At 39.5% G+C, this 21,280-nt stretch overlaps 1 protein-coding gene across 1 annotated transcript in view; it reads right to left on the bottom strand.

The window, feature by feature from the left end:
* Positions 1–3,973: 3,973 nt before the first annotated feature.
* Positions 3,974–21,280, bottom strand: part of LOC126474410 (putative protein TPRXL) — a 46,071-nt gene continuing 28,764 nt past the window's right edge. Inside the window, exon 2 of the mRNA XM_050101879.1 lies at positions 3,974–4,177. Coding sequence (XP_049957836.1) covers positions 3,974–4,177 — 204 coding nt within the window. The remainder of the gene's footprint in view (positions 4,178–21,280) is intronic.

A 21,280-nucleotide genomic window follows, 5' to 3' on the forward strand; every position in this document is an offset into this window, starting at 1 on the left:
TCTTAAAGTATCTGTTTGGCTCTCTTCGAAAACATGTTAGCAAAACCAGTCCTGAATTAATTCCAAAATAATTAACAGTTTTGTCAAAAGTATTGTTAGCATAATGATATTTGTTTTTCATGATTAAAAAATATTTTGGACTAACTCTTGCAGTAGAAGAAACTGTTAAAAAGACACAATTTTTCCAAGTATTCAGTTGATTTAATGCGTTAAGTTTTAATTGTAATTTCTGTAAATTTAACTTTGAACAATGTGTAAGTTCAGTACCTATTATTGTGAGGATATACAAAGGCCTGATGTTTGGTCACGAAACAGTCAGTCCATGGCCGAGTTTCAGATGAGGAACCTGTGTTGCTTAGAACAACAATGCATCAACTTAACAGTGAAATAAGTGTTACACCAATAGACCATGTGTTAAAGCAATGACAGTGACTCTTCAATTTATTTTAAAGACTGTGAACTGTGTGGTTAGGGTTTTACTGCTCGATGATGTTCAATAGTAAACTAGAATAGCAGTATGTGGATGTTTGCCTGAATACTATTAATGAGGCTTATGGAAATTTAAACAATAGTCCACTGGCCATATTAAATTTTATATGGGGGTTGTGAAAAGTGAAAGTGAAAGTGCTCCTGTCGGCTACATCATTTACCGTAGTCAGTGACCAAATTACAAACCCCATTTTTCAGCTAGTGTAGCAATGCAGTGTGTTGACACCGAGGTCAGCAAACGAAGAAAATAAAGCAGGCATAACCACTACAAATTCATAGTAATTAATTTACAGAAATTCTATGAGACTTTGATCATTGAGACTCCAAGGGCTTAATTGACAATGCTTGTGGACACTGTCACATTTGGTGTGGGTATATGAGAACATATTCCTGTTTTGATATGGTGAAATGAACTTGTAGATGCAAAAATAGTGATACTTGGCAGAATTTATGAACGTGTGGACAGTGAAATTAAGATTAAAAGTGACTGGGAACGTAGTAACTGTGGGTCATAGTGGCAATAAACAGTGAATTTGAAAAAACTTTGAGTGACTAACTTCACGAGGACAGTAAATAAAACAGTTATAATACCATTAATAACCAAGACAAAGTTAAATACAACACTGCACTGGTTTATAATATATGGACACTGCCATAATGGATTCACCTTTCTGCTACTAATGAGAGGATGAGGATGACTAACACCATCTTTCATGGGACAGCAGCCAGTCAGTGCAGAGCCCAGCAGTATACAGATCATCCTGAAGCAGAAATACCAAGTTAGCAAGCAGATGACAGCTTTTAATGGCAGCAGCAACTGATATCAGGGCAGTTGAAGGTAAAATTGTGTTATTAAGTGCTTAATAGCAACATAAAAAATAGGTGAGGAAAAGCAATTTGTACAAGAAACATAAGGGGATGATGACCCAAAGTCAATTTTAGGACTGTTGATGAACACTTGAAATATAAAGCTGGACAAATGGAACAGTAAAATCAACAGTTTAAGGTTATAAATAAATAAAAATGGCAGTGACCTTAAAAAAAGTTAAGGGTGGAATTAACAATTTAAAGTTAGATTTGGGTAAATATATCAAAAACTTTACAAAAAAATAGATTCAGAGTTAATCTGTTTAGAAAATAACTTAGATGAAATGACAAAAAAATTAGTCCAAAACTAGATGCTGTTGCTACTGATGAGCTGTCAGGTGAAAAAGTAACTGAAAATGAAAGCAATAAGCAAATGAAAGTTGGTGCTGTTAATTCCTGTCAGGCTGAGCTCACAGAAGCAAATAAAATATATTCTGATGACTGTAATGAAATAATTTCAGATGGAAAGTAGATAAATAATATTCACATGAAGAATTTGAAAACAGTGGAAGAAGATGTGGCTGTAAATATTTGTACTGTCAATGATGTAGAAAAAGAAGTACTACATCATAAGTACTGAATGAAATTGTTGACAAAGTTGTGAAGTTGGTTAAAGGAGAATATAAAGCATGTGCAAATAACAGTAAGGTAAATGAAAAAGATTAGCAAATGCTAATGTCAGTAATGTGATGAAAAACGAGCATGTGGAAATGGTAAAGAAGATGATGGCCACTATGGTATAGACACCTGTTATTAAATTGTCTATGGTAGCTATGTTCAAATGCCTCAAAGTTGACAGTGAAGTGGACCATCTGCAAAAGGTAAATTTCAGTGTAAACGTGCAGGCAGTAGTTTTCAGTGTGTATGCCGTATCCATCGGAACTGTAGTTGTAGAAAGGAGATGTTGGTGGTATGTTTGTTGTGTTTACAGTTGACTTGAATAATAAGTTAAAGATTTAACGTTATACTGGAACACTAGATGGAGGAGTGGGTGTCAATATCATTGAGAATTAATGAATAGTCTTGTGGAACCCCATCCTGCCTATGATCCAAATACTGTTGAATGACTGATGAAATAAAATTAAGATATAATACTTTCAGAGGAAGCTTACCTGATATAGAATTGTTTCAGTCAGTTGCAGGACAAGGAACCTAGAAGAAATGTTGTTAATACTGTTTGTTACTAAATGTTCATAATCATTATAATGCTCATCTTTTTGTTTGACACTGAAGTTGCTGTTGATGTTGAAGTAGTTTTTGTTGTTGTAGCTCATTGTTTGATCAATTAAATGGGGTTTGATCTCAGAAAAAGGTTACCTGAGTTTTGGAAATGTTTAACGTCAATAAGTTAATCTTCTTCATTAAACAAAGACATCAATAATACAGATGAACTGTACTCTCAAAATGAAGCAAACAGTTATTAAATGTAACTTTTTCAAAATTAAACACCAGATTAAAATAACTTCCACATGTTTTCTTCAGTTTTAAGTGATCGCAAAAACACATCTACACATTTGCTGGTACATTAACAATACATCTCACTTATAGTAATTTTTGTCAGTAAAAAATAAAATGTTCATTGGAATGTTGTGCCAGTGTTCACAAAAATATGTCACAATGGAGACAGGTTACATTTCGACTACCCTCTTCCACAGCACAACCCTGAACACTACTACTACTTACAGTTGCATTAGCATGAACCAAAGATACATTTAAATTGGCAGTTCACAGAGTGTGATTCACATTGATAAATACATTGGGATATAATTACTTTTTCTTAAGTTTGGAGAATCAGATAATTTTTGAAAGATTTTTAAAATAAAAGATAATAAATAATGTGATATAAAAATATGCAGCTCCCTAAATATGAATTTTAGCCAATAATTTCACACTGAAAAAATGCCAGTGTCAGTGTAAAATAATAGCACAATAAAGAATGGTAGCAAAAACATTCGGTGGTGTCTAAGTTAAAAGTATTATGAAAATATATCATATCTACATTTAGATTTAGTAACATTGACAAAATTTGTATGAATAGTACCTAAATCTTGATCATCTTAATGATGTAGAAAGTTAAGAGTGTGATAAGCCTTTTAATTAGAAGCAGAATAAATAAATTTATAGTAATTTTTGTCAGTAAAAAATAAAATGTTCATTGCAATGTTGTGCCAGTGTTTACAAAAATATGTCACCAAACTGCTCTTCAGGCTAATCTCTCAAGCATGGTGAAGGCATTTATTCATTTAGTATACGGCAACAACTGAACTACAACTTACATGAATGAATTGCATAATTTTACAAAATAAACAGAACTCAGTGACTAAATCTACTATTTATAACATTTCAGTCAGTGGGTATTATGTTGCATAAAACCATAATAACACATTTTTGCAGTCTAATGAACATTTATTATAACACTGAACAAAGTGAATACAAGAGAAGCAGTCGAACTTGGCATGCAGTGAGACATAGACAAAGCAAACTAAAAGTAAAGTCAAAGAACATTGGCTCAAAGACATGGAACTTCACACCAGAGGCGCCACAGACCCCCCTCCCACCCCATGGCAGTGCGGAGCATGGAGGTGAAGTTAGCTCATGTCAACACAGAATACTCGTGTCAGTGTGGCAGACGAGGGAAGCATCTGGTGAGCAAAGTGGGCACCTTGGAAGCCTTGTCAGACAGCTGTGCAGGTGATGTGGAGTCGTTGGAGGTCATGTCAGCAGCATCAGTGGGCGAGGTGTCGGCAAAGGCAGGCCGGCCGGGGGCAGCGGAGCGTGGCTCGGAGATGGACCATGCAGGTTTTAATTGGTTGCATGGAAGCTGTAGTTGGTCATCCATTAAGCACTGTCATGAAGGTATTAACTCCATGGCGCAAGACGCGGTGATGACTGGAGTAATACTGTAATAACACACTTTTGCAGTCAAATGAACATTTATTTTAACACAGAACAAACCAAATACAAGAGAAGCTGTTAAATATGGCACGCAGTGAGACATAGACAAAGTAAACCAAAAGTAAAGTCAAATAACATTGGTAAGTGAACCAAAAGTAAAGTCAAATAACATTGGTTCAAAGACTTGGCACTTCAGGACAGAAGCTGTACAAGTCCATTCAATGGCTGCCTCTGTCCTTTCAAATAAATGTTATAGATTTCCATGGCAAGGTTGTCTGCTTACAATGTGTTTGATGGTCTGATGCTCATTGCCATTATCACATTTAGAAGATGTAGCCTTTCTCCATTGTTTCAGAACAAATACCATGGACTGTACAAATTCTGCTGATTATTTTCCAAGCATGCTGTGGTAATTCCATGCTGGATGCTCTTGTGCCAGGTCTTACGAGGGTCTGATATTCCTCATGGGCAATATTTTTCAACGTTTCTGACCACATCCTGCTCATGTTGAAATCCACTGCTTTAGTGATTCTGCTGATATCATATGTGATTGCCTGGATTTAAATCACTTCATTTTATATGCAGGCACATCAGAGTGGATTGGGAGATGAGAAATTTTAATGAATGGTGAGGACAAAATAACTATTTTGAAATAAAGTAATGTCCTCACTTAAGGTACTGAATTGTAGTTAATAAGATTTTACCAACTTTTTAGTAGACAGTGAAGTTTTTTAATCAGTGGTATTGGTTTGTAGCTGCAGAGTGTCATTTTTATAAAGTCTTTTTATGTAAGAAACCAAACAAGGACTGAATGTAAAATAATATTGTAATCAAGAATTGTGAGGTAATGAAATGAGCAACATTTTAATGAAGTGACGAAATATGAGTAAATAAGAAAATAGAGAATTAAGATTGAGGTAATGAAGTCGTATTATGTAAAGGAGCAATCATTGAGGAATTTGTTAGGGTCTTTGTCTCTACAGTAGTTTAGTTTTGCAATTCCACTTCTATGGATAAGAGGCAGAAAGCAGACATGAGTAGATAATGAAGTATAATTTGTAATGGGTGTTGCCAGGAGGTGCTGCATTAAAACTCAGCCAAGCTTTTCAAGTGATTTATTGTTTTTTAGCTACAGTGCCCTAATTTCTCCTGGTCTGCGTCACAGGGCCCCGCAGTGCTGAGAAAGCTCCCCAGCAGCCTGTGCAACACAATGCTGTGTCGTGCCGCCTTGGGTGGCCTGCTGAGTTCTGATGATGTCAGAATGGCTGCACCAGTCGCTGACTCTGTGGCCACCATGCTTGTTGTCTCCGCACTGCTCCGCCGGGAGCCCTAGGCTGGCCCCACTGCTGCTTCTTCCTTGCTGGCATATCTGAGATCATGGCAGCAATGAACGCCCTCGATCTGGCATCTGAATCCTCGGGATGTCTCTGGCATGTGTCGGGAGCCAAGATGACTGCCTGCGGTAGCGAGCCGAAGAATGGCCCACTACTGGGTGGCTGTGAACCCTGCATTGGCCTCAGAGGGGTCAACCAATGACCTACCATGCACTGGGATGCTGGTGCCCCATCTGTTGCTGCATGTAGCCCAATGGTGTGAGATGCCCCCGCCGTCCAGGAGAGCTGCCACAGTTGAATGAATCTCGTTAGAAAACAGCACCTATTTATACTCTGCTGTGCACCTCTGTTTTGCTAATGTGCCGCTCCTAGTCATATACGCACAACACCTGCGTTGCACCAATGGGCCCCTTCTGCCTGTGACTTGCATCATTCAAACTGCTGGGTGTGCCTTCTCTGGCAGTAATATGCTCCTGTAGCCTCTATTTTCCTTCGAAACTGCTGGTATGCATAACCCACTGCAATCCGGACCGCACCTGGCTGTCACCTGTGCTCAGAATATCACACAAAACTAACTTTCCCTATCCTAAACGGCAGTGCCTCTACATTATTCCCTCTTTGGAAAAACCCAGTCCCGTGATTGACCCTTAACTAGCTCTTAACTTGTTTCGGTCGGCACCTATGGCATATTTCCTTACTACTAGAAAACTTAAATGTGGTCTAGTGCCCTCTTAAAACCATGATATGAAACAATACGTAAAAATTCCTTACTGGATGACCACTGCTTGATCAACCCCTTACCTACTCATCTCATGCCCTTGGTATCCAGTCCACTGTGACTTGGACTACCCTTGCTTCCCTCTTGGAATTAGCTCTCTGCCTGATCAGAAAGAAAACAACACCTAACAAAGTTAAGGCTGCGATGACACTTGGCATAGAGGTGCTCAAAATGATTGTTATTTGCCATTGCCTTTCCCTATACTAAGTGACATGTTGCACAAGCTGTTCAGCTGATATGTGCCTCTCTTGCTCCAAAATGAACTGGTTTACAGATCTCAACAGACCTGGCCCCAGAGTTAGATTTAACAAGGTCAGATTCTGGTGTGGCAAAACTCTAAAGTGGCTTCTGGCCAGTACAGCTGTGGCTGCATAATATTCGGTTGTCTGACTCCTGAAATTGATGCTGGCAGATGGAAGGTTCATCTTATTATGTGACACTTAGTTCCACTGATTAAAATTCTGCTCCCCTCGAGCTCTATACGTTTTGCTTCTGCAAATACTCCCCACTCAAAACAATTTGCTACTACTACCAAATTCTCATAGGTGGAGAAGATCCAATGCATCCCGGCCCATTTCAAGCTCAATTTTGGCTCCATGATGTTCCTTGGACAGTTTGTTCCTTTCCCCCTTGCTAAAAATAACTGCACCATGCACGTGTCCCATATTTGTAGCTTCACAGACTTTCCTCCAACATTCACTATTTTTAATCCAAACTCAACACTGATTATGTGACTACTTTAATCCTTTAATTTACATTATATAAACTGGTGCAATAAACAAGACTTTCCTGACCCAGTACTGTCGATAACTAAAAATTTTAACAGGAAATCGTATGACTCTGACATCATTCAATACATATTTATTATGGCTTTGCTGCAAAATTTACTCAGACACATTTATTTCTCCAGAACTGCATTTTATTTCTCCTCCAGCAACACTCCACATACGTCAGATGCTACACTTCCCTTTTCAGTGACCCTTAGGACAGGGATCACCATAACCCTTCCTCCCTCTTGAAAAGGACTGCTGTCCACAGCAGGCCATATTCGAAAATACATATAAAATACAATGCCTAATTAATCAATGCAAACCAAATGATACATAACCAGAAAAACAACAAAACTACAAATACTTCTACTACTTTCTTGATCGGAAAGCATATGGTACTTCATGCTGTACTCTATCTTCCTGGTTTTCTCTGTGCTTAGCACCTCTCTTCACTCTCTCATTCTTCCTCTTTCCTTCCTGTGACATGACTGAAATCACATCCAGGCAACCCTTAAATGGTCATAACCTCCCAATGTGTACTATCGTTGTTCTAGTTGGTAGCTGAAGCTTAACATTAATGGGAGATGTGGTTTCAACTTTATTTTCTCCTTTTGCGTGTAGGGGATGGACAGTATTACCCATTGCCCCACTCTATACTGCAGTAAACTTCCTTTCTGCTTCACTGCATCTTCCTGCCTTTCCAAAGCCTTTGTATTCATCCGTTGTACGTATTTCCAAACATCCTGAATAGTCCTTGCGAATTGACATACAGATTCACTGGTCCTTCCTTTCTGTAGCTTCATTAAATCAAACAGTGACAACATTTTTTGCCCATACACTACCTCATATGGAGACAAACTGTTATTTGTATGGACTTTTGCATTGTATGCGCATACAATATGCTTCAAACACTTGTCCCACTGATGGTGATGTGAATCCACATAAAAACTCAACATCTTCCTGATTGTTCTGTGTACCCATTCTGTCCTTCCATTGGCCTTTGGATGAAACGCACTCATCCTCAACTTCTTTACATTCAACAATTTGCACAGTTCCTTCATTAAATCAAACATGAAGTTGGTCCCTTGGTCAGTAATTATTGTCTCCGGTTGTGATATTCGCTATTTTTGACTTCATTAAAACAGCAAATACGAGTAGTTAATACTTTCAGCCAGAAGGCAAATACTTGTTTATAAATAATTATTAATGTATAATGAGGCGTTGCATGGTGACGGTGGAATTTTCTAAATAATGTAATTCGTCGTCTTTGGGCGGCGATATAAACATAAAAATACGGATAGATATATTGATCCTTCACTATTTTGTTCGCTGGAGAACAAATGAAGCCTTGAGCGCTAAGAAGACTTTTACTGTTTTTCTCGAGTAAGACGGACGCAGATTTGTGGCGGTCTGATCTAATTATTTTTACTAAATAAATAAAAACGTGTTCCGTCTAAGTTTTGAGTGAATTGTAGGAAGAAGAACTGTTGTAACTTACCGTGACGAAGCACGAGCGACTCAAGAGGACAATGGCTATATAAAAGAGCGCTCAATGGACATGATACGGACATAAAAAATCTACCGTCATTGTAGTATTAAGCTTAAGGTACGATATATGTTTTAGTTATAATAAATATTTGTTCTGGGAATACTGAATCATTTAGCAGTGCTCATTTCGATTATCTCCTCAGTATTATTTTCATTTTAATTATGCATTTTGCTAATATTACAGACTCCAAGATCAGCAGTCCAATGTGCGTGTTACATTGATAAAAAGAAAACTGTTTTATCGTCTTCTTGCATCAGCTTTAATATTGAATTTCTCTTTTGTGTGATGTTACAGTTGTTTTTGTGCCCTTAAGAACTTTCTGGTCCCTTAGGAAATTCTTTTGTCATAACAATAACTTCACTACCGGGTATGATCGTATCTACGATCATGAAGTAATTAGAAAGACGATAACGCAACTTCTTAATCAATAGCACGCTAGTTGAGACTGCCTCAAGCCACGCGAAACTGCAAGTAAAAAAACTATTCACATCTCATAATGCAATATTTTATGACAATGGTCAATCCATGATTCTTACGCCAATTGTGATTGATAAAACAGTTAGTTAAATCTCAATTTCCAACTTTCCATTGAATAGCAACATCACTTCTATTTTGTAACATCACACTTGGCGCCCGAACAGGGACTTGGCCAAAAATTAGTTCAAATTCTTGGAAAATTTTCTATGTGCTTGTGTTAATAAATGTTCTGTCGTTTCATGTACACATCGTATCTCTGTGAGAATAACGGTCAATAATGCAGTTTAATTACCGAGAGAAAAGAAAAGAAAAGAGACGTGAATTTGCTGAGACAACATAGCGGTATTCAAGCCATCAAAAAGTAAGTCAGAATTTTGCATACGCAGTGTAGTGCTTCAGTAGCAACGTTGCTTTTCCAAGTCGATCCAAATCCTTTCTATCTCCTTCCCGCTATAGAAAATCTGCTTTATTTTATCTTTCAAAGTAAAATTATTCGTAGTCTGACAATAGAAATTATTTCTCTCCGTTGTTAGTATACCTGTATTACATTTTCAACATGGAGGATAGTGTGTGCAATTTGCAGTGAAGAGCATCTTCATTCATTTGTCTGAAACGTTTAGGTTCCATCTTGTCTTCTTGCCAGATAGAATTTCATTTGTTGCTCACGCGAGAGTGGTGCTCTTAGCGGACTCACCACGTCACTGACAAACGACGAAAGCCTTACGTAGTACTTGATTTACTAACGAAAATGGCAGATAGTAAACAGAGACAGGTGACAACAGGAGACGGGAGTGAAGACGTTAATAGTATTCCATACCCTTTACGATCGCGAACGGTAGGTTCCCGTGTGGAAACTGAACTAACCATGTCTGTAACAGGGGAAAGTGACCCTAAAGTCCAAATTCTTCCCGCTGCAGCTACAAATGACCTCGGTGCGTTAATGGAAATGCTGAAACAACAGTTTGACGCAGTAAATGAGACTATAAAAACACAAAATGAGACTGTTAACGCCCGATTAGATGCTGTAAGCGAATCAGTAAAAACACAAAATGAGACTGTTAACGCCCGATTAGATGCTGTAAGCGAATCAGTAAAAACACAAAATGAGACTATAAAAACACAAAATGAGACTGTTAACGCCCGATTAGATGCTGTAAGCGAATCATTAAAAACACAGCTAGGCACAATCAAAACAGATCTGCATAAAGAAGTTACGGCTGAATTAAATACCCATTTGGGTGAGGTGCAAACTAAGATCAGTGATCAAATTCAGAAAATGCAGAAACAGGTGAAAAGTGAAATAGCTGAAGTATCTGGAACATTAAACACAAAAATTCAGGCAGCTACCAAAGAAATAAACTCAGTTAGAAATGCAGTATCTGACATTGAAGGTGTAGTGGAGGATCTGTCGAGGCAGATAGACTCAATCAATATTGAAGAACAGGTTAAGAGCACCGTGAAAGCACACGCGGAGGCATTGTCGGAACACTACAGTGAATGGATAAAGGGTAAAGATATTTTTATCGAAAAGAAGGTCAGGGAGGAGCTTAGGGAGACTGTCAAGGATGTAACTTACGAAATCTTAGCTGCTCCTGGTAAGTCGGGAGACACAGTAGTTTCTGAATTGGGACAGATTCGGAGGACACTCACACGGGATCTTCCCGAGTGGAAGCAGCAAGTAGTGGACGAAGTCAGAATGCTGAGAAACTGGGTAGAAAATCCGCACACGCATACGTCAAACTATAGGGAACAACTATTTAGACGGTGACGAATGTCAGTCAACTCCTTATTGTTCACCGCCTGATTACATGCAAAACAACAGTCCTGTTGAGTCCCGAGTAGGGAAACTAAATGATCCGCCCACAATTGTGAGTTTAATGCAAGAGGAAAGTGTGATTAAGCATCGCACTTTTCCTGTTTTTCATCCGCAGAAGCGAGAAATACACCCCATCGTGTTCCTAAAGAATTTTTCCGGCATATTTCCCAGGAGCTGGACAGACAGACAGCGTATTCAGTTCGTCACTGGCTTTATTTCTGGTGATGCAGCATTATGGGGAACGGAAATGGTAGACACGTGTAGGAATTATGAAGAGTTTGAGAAAATGTTCTTGGCAAAATTTTGGAGTAATGGGGTACAGCAAAGATTAAGGAAGGAGGTGTATGGTGCGGAAATTTTCAATGAGAAGCATGGAAGTCTCCGGCGATACTTTGAGAAGTATCTAGCAAAAATTAAATTCTGGGATTCTCCGATTTCTTCCAAGGACGTAATTATGATTCTCAAAAGCAAACTCCCTGTGTCTATTAGAGAGAAATTAGTAAATGTGTCCGAAGAAGACACGGATGTATTCCTTTCTGTGCTGGATTCCTTAGATTTAATTAGCGAGGATGTGCGCTCCAAGGTTGGCAGCGGCAAATTCTTCCCTGGCAGCCAGCAGAATGCATCGCACGCGGACAACAATGCGCCCAAGGAGAGAGCGAGCTACTGCGACCGCTGTTGCCAACCTGCCAGCCGTTATGAAAACGCAAACGGCAATAACTTTAAATGGAAGCAGAAAACCAATTACAGTAATCAGCGGAGATACCACCCAATTTACAACCACCAGGTACAACATCAGTACGGAAACCCACCCTTTAATTCTGCGCCTGAGCAGTATGGAAATTCTCCACAAACTAGTGGTAATTTTTCAAATGGGCCAGTGTACAATCAAAGTTATAGGTCGAAATATGGCAAGTGGCATGGGCAAGGCGGAGGCCACCCAGCACAACATAAGAACAACTTTCCACAGGATAGAGGACCGCGGAACAATTTTCAAATGGCACCAAATGCGAACTTTCCTTCACAAGGAAATGGTTTTGCCGGCAACCAAAAGATCGGGCGACATCAGCCTTCTCAAGTATTCTATTCACAAGTGAATGCACCCAGTGGATTTGACCCCTTTACACCGGCATTTGTACCACATAACCAGCACCAATATGAAACGGAACAAACACTTAAGGCCATGAATGACAAACAGGTTAAACATCCTGCGGATTTTGAGTGGGGGTACTAACGAATACTCTGATTCTGAGTATGTTAATGCGATACGGTACGACCATGAGACCGACTTACGAGATGACCTTGCACGTGACAAAGAAGCTCAAGACATTAACAACATTTATGATGAACAGGTCCAGGCTGCGATTAAGATTTCTATTGCCAACATTCCTTTCACAGCCATTGTTGATGCAGGAGCAAACATCGTCATGTCACCATGTCTCTTCAGACAGGTGTCTTCTGTTTCAAAAGTTTTATCATTGCCGATTCAGGGCTGCTCCATATCGGGAGCGATTGGTCCATTGAAACAGAGAGTTAGTTTACAGACACAGCCTCAACTGCAGATAGCATCTGTTTTGGTTTCTTACTTCTTGCTTACTGGAAATTTCCTTGTGTGAACTGTTAATGATAAGTATTGTGTTGAACTGCGCACTGACTACATGGTAACGGCTATTACATGTAAACTTTAAGTATTAAATGCTATGTATGAAAAAATTGTTTATAGTGATGGACATGAACCGATATTTCTTCAACAAGCTGAAGCAGGAAACTGGGGTTGCACCAAGAATTTCAATTTAATTTTAAGTTAGTATTAAAAAAAAAAAGGCGAGGCGATTGCCCGGAGCTATATAAATATGTAAAGGTGAGAAATGGAGAAGGATGCGTAAATAAGCACTTCTCTCAAGGTACAAGAATATTTATAGATTTATTTTTAGTAATGTAAGTACTTGAAGTTCTGTAGTAAAAGCCCAAATTACCCGCTTAAAAAAAGGTACATGGTCAAACAGTCCAGACAGTGGACAGGAGTAGAAGAAATAGCTTAAAGTTCAGTTAAAGCGTGCTGTTAAATGGAAAAACAAGTGGTAACCCACATGTGTTCACTCAAAGGAGACAATAAGCTGTAGTAAACTAAGTTAGGTGAAATACAGTACAAATAGAGGCAAACCATGAAGCATCAATAATGTAGCGTAAGTACTCCACGAGGCCATTAATTGCTATGAAAGTAAACTATTTCCCTGTGATCTGAGCCCAATGTAAAGAGTATATGAGGAATGTTAGCTGACGAATTGATTTCAGTAGAATCAAGTTACTAAATAACCACACAGCAAGCCCCCTGTATCATAAATAAGTCCAAGTAAAGATCTTCAGAAGATCTGTAGTGTAATCTAGCGACCATTCAATACCCTAATTGAAGGCTAATCTAAAGAACAAGCAATGCAGTGATATTTAAACTTAATATTGACTATAACCTGAGTAAGACGTAGAAGTAGCAAAGCGTGCTGTAATGAAAGAGGTTGAAATTTATATATGTGCCTATGTTTATTATGATAATTTTATTTACATGCAGATTTTATTGCAAAAATGTCTCCTAAGACACTCCTCTTATGAAATCCATTTTCCTTGTGCCGTTCCTTTTGATCCTGGTTCATTAACACAGACCAAGGGTCGACTTGTAAAAGGCACGTGTGCTTCGAAGCAAAGCATTGCTTATGAGAAATGAGACACGTAGCGTGATGAACTTCGCTAGCTTTGGTAATGTTTGTTATGGACCGGTTGCGTAAACCCAGTGAACTGTCGGTAATTCCATTCATGCAAAAAAAAAAAATAGCAAACACGCGTTACCCTATTTTTTTTTAACAGAGAACGATTGCTGAGTACATGAAGCGAAGAGGGAGACCTATTGTTATCCAGTCTGCCCTCAAATATAAAACAAATTTGGCAAGCAAAAAAAAAAGATTCAGCGTTAAATGCATACTCGTTAAGTAGTAGATATGCTGCGTGGCAGTAGAAAATGATCTTGGGTGCACTAAAGAATAAATGCAACGAGTGTTGCGAAACCTGTAGTTTTCATAATGAGGAGATGAGCACTTAAAAGAAAGTTTGAAAGAATATTTTTAGGTTCACTAGTGAAAGCAAATCTTGAGATATAAAGAGTCCATTCATAAAGCAGTTGTTCACTGGACTTAACAAAAGGAGTGACCATTAATTGTAAATATTAGCTCGTAAGTGATATTTTGTAAATAGTAGAATATAAGTCTTTCTATACCAGTGGAGGAAACGTGCAAAATTGATTGTTTTGTAAATGAACTCCATCGGCGAAGGAACTAAGCACGAATGCTGTGTGAAGATGCACACTAAAGTGCGACGTGCATAATAAAAATAACTGTTCACTGTATACTAGTGGTAGTGTTGTACTGCAAGTGTAAAAAAGAAGTCAAGGCTACGACAACAGGTGCAACGCAAAGTTCAGTGTTGTTCTAAGTGCAGCGACAGCTAAAACATTCGTCGTCACTTACCTGTGAGCCTCATGGGAGGCAGTTGACAGAGAGGTATGGAGGCAGCTTCAGTGTCTGGCTCCTCCGATGGAAAACGCGCGCGAGGTGTTTGTATCGATGCACTCGTGTGATACGAAGTTCACAAAAAAAAAGGAGCACTCGACGACCACCAGCTCTGTTACAGCCTGAGCGCGAACGGATACTGAGTGTTGGAGCTCACGCAACACTGTGCAGCTGCTGTGAGTGGCTGACGTGTGGGTGACGAAACAATCCAAACTTTTAACCGCCATGACTTCCATCGTACATACTGGAGGAAAGACATTTGTACACTTGTGTGACTACATTTTCATATGTAAATTATGCAATTTTCTTGAGTTAAAGTTAAGATGAGTGAGAAGTAGATTGTTAGATTACTCAGACCTTAAAGCCATTAATACCGGCACTCCTGAACACTGCTAAAATGAATTATAATCCTGTCTCTTGATGGACAAAGAAAATGAATGTGCACTATAGGAAGACCCTAAACTCCAGACCAGTCCCGATCCTTAATAAATGTATCCAGTAGCTTGTAAGTCATACTAATAATTTTCCACTTCTTCTGTTTCATATTGTAAATAAAAACCCGGGAAGCCACTTGAATTCCTGGCACCACAGTGGAAAGGACAGATGTACTGCATAATGAACGCCGTAGACAGCTAACACAGAAAGTGAAAGCATCACGAAGTGTAGTGCTACGTTATTAAACTGTAATTGAACCACAAGGAGTCAACAGATGCTCGAACATTGTCCACTCTAGTTTAGTGAAAATAAGCACTCACTGTACTCATGTATTAGTTGTTAAGCTCAAGAGAAAGTAATTCCTGAATTCTATCCCCTGAAGTGCGAAATGAACGTTCACTTATTGTTATAAGCAAATATGGACCAAACTTAAATATGCACATAAATGTTAGTCTTGGTATTATGGAATGAAGTGACTGATGAACAAAGAATGAAAAACTTTATTTTGAAAAATGATAAATATCTGATATATGTTTATAAATGTGATTTCAATTTATGTACTTTGTACGCCAGTAACGTTATGTAAATGTCACACCAAAAATCACGAATATCTCATGAGGACATGAGGATCGAGGTAATCCTTCGGCATTCCCTCTCTCCTCATGGGAGGCAATGAGATATTCGCTATTTTTGACTTAATTAAAACAGCAAATACGAGTAGTTAATACTTTCAGCCAGAAGGCAAATACTTGTTTGTAAATAATGATTAATGTATAATGAGGCGTCGTATAGCGACGGTGGAATTTTCTAATGATGTAATTTGTCGTCTTTGGGCGGCAATAAAGACAGAAAAATATACGATCCTTCACTATTTTGTTCGCTGGAGAACAAATGAAGCCTTGAGCGCTAAGAAGACTTTTACTGTTTTTCTCAAGTAAGACGGACGCAGATCTATGGCAGTCTGATCTAATTTTTTACTAAATGTATACAAACGTGTTATGTCTAAGTTTGAGTGAAGTGTAAAGAACTGTTATAATTTACCGTGACGACGCACGAGCGACTCAAGAGGACAATGGCTATATAAAAGAGCGCTCAATGGACATGATATGGACATAAAAATCTACCGTCATTGTAGTATTAAGCTTAAGGTACGATATATGTTTTAGTTATAATAAATATTTGTTCTGGGAATACTGAATCATTTAGCAGTGCTCATTTCTATTATCTCCTCAGTATTATTTTCATTTTAATTATGCATTTTGCTAATATTACAGACTCCAAGATCAGCAGTCCAATGTGCGTGTCACCTTGATAAAAAGAAAACTGTTTTATCGTCTTCTTGCAACAGCTTTAATATTGAATTTCTCTTTTGTGTGATGTTACAGTTGTTTTTGCGCCCTTAAGAACTTTCTGGTCCCTTAGGAAATTTTTTTTGTCATAACAATAACTTCACAACCGGGTATGATCGTATCTACGATCATGAAGTAATTAGAAAGACGATAACGCAACTTCTTAATCAATAGCACGCTAGTTGTGACTGCCTCAAGCCACGCGAAACCGCAAGTAAAAACTATTCACATCTCATAATGCAATATTTTATGACAATGGTCAATCCATGATTCTTACGCCAATTGTGATTGATAAAACAGTTAGTTAAATCTCAATTTCCAACTTTCCATTGAATAGCAACATCACTTCTATTTTGTAACATCACACGGTACACCAAACTACAAAACTCAGTTGTTTATTAATGCTTGGTGACCATTGCTGCCTGTTGATTTGGCATAGCCACATACCTCAAAAAATGGTCTATTATTGTCAGAATGAATCTGTTCCCCAATGGTGTTCTCCTAAAAGGTCCTAAGACATCAATCCCGAGCATAGAGAATGGAAATGCCACTTCTGGCAATCGTTATAGCTGTATCTGTTTCTGACTCAAATCTGCTCTCTTGGCACATGGTATACAATTCTTGACATACTGATCCACATCTCCTTTCCTACCTCTCCACTAATACCTCTCTGCCACTCTCCTATCCGTCGCTTTACAGCCTCCATGACCAGATAACACATGATCAAGTGCTTCCTTTACAACCTCATCCCTCAGCTTCGCTGGCACTACTACCCTTGGCCCTAACTTTGTTTGCCTGTGTAGAAGACCATCGTACATATTAAATTGTGGCTGTGTCTGATACAATTTACGATCATTGTCCGCATCCTGTAATTCTTGCCATACCGCTAGGTCATAACCTATGACTTCTACTTTTGCCACCTTCCTACTTAGTGCATCTGCATTACTGTGTTTCTTCCCAGGCTTGTGCACCACCTCGTAGTCGAATTCACTAAGCCTCACAGCCCATCTAGCGAGTCTAGTGAATGGAGCCTTCAACCCCAACAACACCTTCAATGCAACATGATCTGTCACTACCCAAAATCTTCTCCCACATAAATAACATTTAAAATATGTGATTCCATAGATTACGCTAAGCATCTCCCTCTCTGTTGTTGAGTAATTCCTCTCTGCTGCATTCAACTGCCTAGACACATAGGCTACAGGATGTTCTTTCCCATCAATTTCCTGTTTAAGAACACACCCCAATGCCTGATTCGATGCATCACACGCTAGTATAAACTTCTTTTCAAAATCTGGAAACACCAGAACTGGACTTGATGTTAACACTTGTTTCAGTTTGTCAAATGCTTTCTGACACTCTTCTGTCCACTCAAATTTCACAGCTTTCTGTAACAATCATGTCAATGGCTGTGATAAATCTGCAAAACCCTTTATGAACTTTCAACAGAAATTGCAAATTCTGACAAATGACTGCACTTCCTTAACTGTTTTCAGTTCCTGAAAATCCCTCACAGCCTGTACCAACCTCGGATCTGTTTGCACTCTGTCCTTACTGATAATATGACCCAAATGTTTTACTTCTTCTAATGCAAAATGACACTCCTCCAGTCTCAATGTCAAACGAGCTGCTCTTGACCTCATGAATACTTCCCTTAACTGCTGTCAATGTTGCTCCATGCTACTTGAAAACACTATAATGTCATCCAAATAGACCAGACACTGCCATGGTTTCAAACTCCTCAAGACACTGTCTAGCAACCTCTGAAATGTTGCCGGAGCATTTTCCAAACCAAATGGCATTCTAATGTACTGGTAATGGCCTCCAGGTGTAGAGAAAGCAGTTTTTGGATGATCCTCTGGAGCCACCTCTAACTGATGATAACCACTTGTCAGATCCATTATGGAAAAGTACTGTCCTAAGTGATCCAAAGTCTCCGATATGTTTGGAATGGGGTATGTGTCCATTACTGTCTTATTATTGAGGTATTGGTAGTCACAACATAACCTGTATTTCTTCGTTACATCCATAGATTTTTTAGGCATGACGACAATGCCTGCTCCCCAGCAACTATTACTGTGCTCTATAATAACGTCCGCCAGCTGCTGATCAATGAAATCCTCCACAATTGGCTGCAAATACCTTGGTATTCTGTATGGTTTACTGTAAACAGGTGCTTCATTCCCTATTGGTATCCTATGTTGAACTAATGGAGTTACTGGTAACAGCCCTTGTGGAAAAAACAAATCCTTAAATTCCCACAATAATTCATCCATATGCTCTCTTTCTCCTCCTTTCAAATGCTTGATTTTTTCATGCAATGCAGTTTATCGGCAGTTAGTGGTTGATCACTTCACCTACCTCTCGAGCACCAATCTTCGTCATCTGGCACATCCAAATTTGCTACTAAAACTCCTTTTCTCAAATTCGCATCTACAGCACTAAAATTATTCATGTTCACAGGAACTACTTGCCCATCATTCCCCTCCTGTATGCCTACAACACTACGTTTCACAAAACAACCCAGTGAAACCAAAACTTCATTATCCTCCAATGGTTCAATAACACATACCATACCCACACGTAGATTTGACTCCACACTTACCCAAAGTGACTTCCCGGTGCCACTAGACACACACTCATGTGAATTAAGCCTTAATGCTAATTGGTTTGTTCATTATGTTGAACAGCCCTCATGGCAGCTCTACATTGACAATAGTTTCCTCTAGAGGAAATAACATTCCACCAAGTTCCACAGTTTGTTGTCCAAGGTCAATTTTGACATGATGTTGATTCAAGAAATCTACTCCTAGGATCATGTTCTAGCTCTCGCTTACCCATGGTACTACCTCCATGCATGCATCAAATTGGACTTTCCTTATGCGAAAGTCAACTCTCACTGACCCCAAAGGTGTGACCTCCTTATCCCCCATTTCACACAACCTATAACATGGTGGGTCTAGGTTCCTTCATCCCATTATATTCCTAGTAGACAGTGACACTTGCGCCCCTGTGTCCAACAAAGTCTTAAACTTTTTGTTCCTATTGATCCTACCACTGAACATTCCACCTCTGCATACATATTTGTAGCATTGAAATCAAATAGGAGCTCCCTTAGGTGGGTCTTGGGCCCCCTCTGCCATTTAACACTTGTCCACCTCTCCTATATCCATTTATCCATCCTCCACGCTGCTGATTTCCACCCTTCGTTTATTCCTCGGTGACTGGGTACATTGACTCTGCTTATGTCCCGTAAAATCACACTTAAAACATTTCACACCCACAGTAAACACTGTTTGCCTCTCACGTACCCCTGTTGCCACATCTATTTCCTCACATTGAATTGCCAGCTGAATGGCTGAATACAAATCTTTCAGAGTCCCTTCATGCACTTTCCATGACATATGTGCTGGTAACCCTCTCAAAAGTACATCAAGTGCCCTTTACTCAGCCTCCTGCAACAGAACATTATTTGCTTCATTGCTGTGACCCAACTCGTAAGTATACTCATTAATTTCCCTTATCCTGTCCACAAATTTCTCTACCGTCTCCCCCTCTCTCTTTGACATTGTACTTAATCTCTCTCTAAAGTACCGAGCTCTATTCTGTTTCTTGTACCTTTGTAAAAGCCCGTCCTTTAACTGCTTAAACTGTCCTGCCTTCCTTAAGGCCTCAGAACACCTTACATATGTTTTCGCTTCCCCTTTTAATCTAATCTTAGCTACATGTAACAACTGTTCATCAGACCAAGCAATCATCACAGCTGAAATTTCCAAGTCCTCCACAAACAAACGCACATCCTCAGATGCCTTGCCAGAAAATGGAATAATCAGACTCATGGCAGCTGGATCAATCTCCTGCACTCTAGGCAGCAACAACTGATCAGATGCAGTTTTCGCTCACTTCTAGATGTTAATTCATTTCTCAACTGCATATTGTCTGCTGTCAATTGTGCTACTTTTTCCATCAAAATCCACACCACTTCTGGTTCCGACACACCTTGCGTCCTTGACTCTGCCATTGTGTTGCTTTCGTGCCCAGCTAGTTCTGAAGCCAAACATTTAAGTGCAAGAATATCCTGACTTCCTGCAGCTCCGTATCATCACACTCAGTAACATCATACTCAAACCAATACAAAAGTAATTAAATGCCACGAAAAAAAAAGTCTTACTGCCTTAAATACACTAACACTTATTCTGACAACAAAAAATACTATGCCCACGTAAAACATCTACAATGTTGGTTGCCAGGAGCCATACACATAAAACACAAAAAGGCAAGAAAACATCTTATACTCAAAAGAAAACTGGTCAAAACTCACCACACCTTGTGACCGTAATGCAGGCGGTGGGCTTGAATGTGTACTGTAAAGAAGATGTCTGCTATTCTGACACCAAATGTAGTGGCGACTTCTGCCACCAAATGTATCAGGTTGACCAAATGTAGCAGAAAGACACCAAATGTGGTGGACGGGTGCGAGGAGGTGCCATATTAAAACTTGTCAGAGCTTTTCAAGTGATTTACTGTTTTTTTAGCTACAGTGGCCTCATTCCTCCTGGTCTGCATCACAGGGCCCCACAATGCTGAGCAAGCACCCCAGTGGCCTGAGCAATGCAATGCTGTGTCACGCTGGCCTTGGCCAGCCCGCTGAGTCCTGATGATGTCAGAATGGCTGCACCAGCAGCCAACTCAGTGACCACTGTCCTTGTTGTCTCCAAGCTGCTCTGTCGGGAGCCGTAGGCTGGCCCTGCTGCTGCTTCTTCCTCACTGGCATAGCTGAGATTGCAGTGGCAATGAACACCCTCAATCTGGCATTCAAATCTGCAGCCCCTGCCTCATGATGTCTCCAGTGTGTGTCGGGAGCCAAGACGATTGCCCACAGTAGTGAGCCGAAGAGTGGCCTGCCACTGGCTGGCTGCGGACCCCGCATCAGCCTCAGAGGGTCGAACCAAAGACCCGCTGTG

Source organism: Schistocerca serialis, chromosome 4 (assembly GCF_023864345.2).
Source record: "Schistocerca serialis cubense isolate TAMUIC-IGC-003099 chromosome 4, iqSchSeri2.2, whole genome shotgun sequence".
NCBI classification, from domain to species: domain Eukaryota; kingdom Metazoa; phylum Arthropoda; class Insecta; order Orthoptera; family Acrididae; genus Schistocerca; species Schistocerca serialis.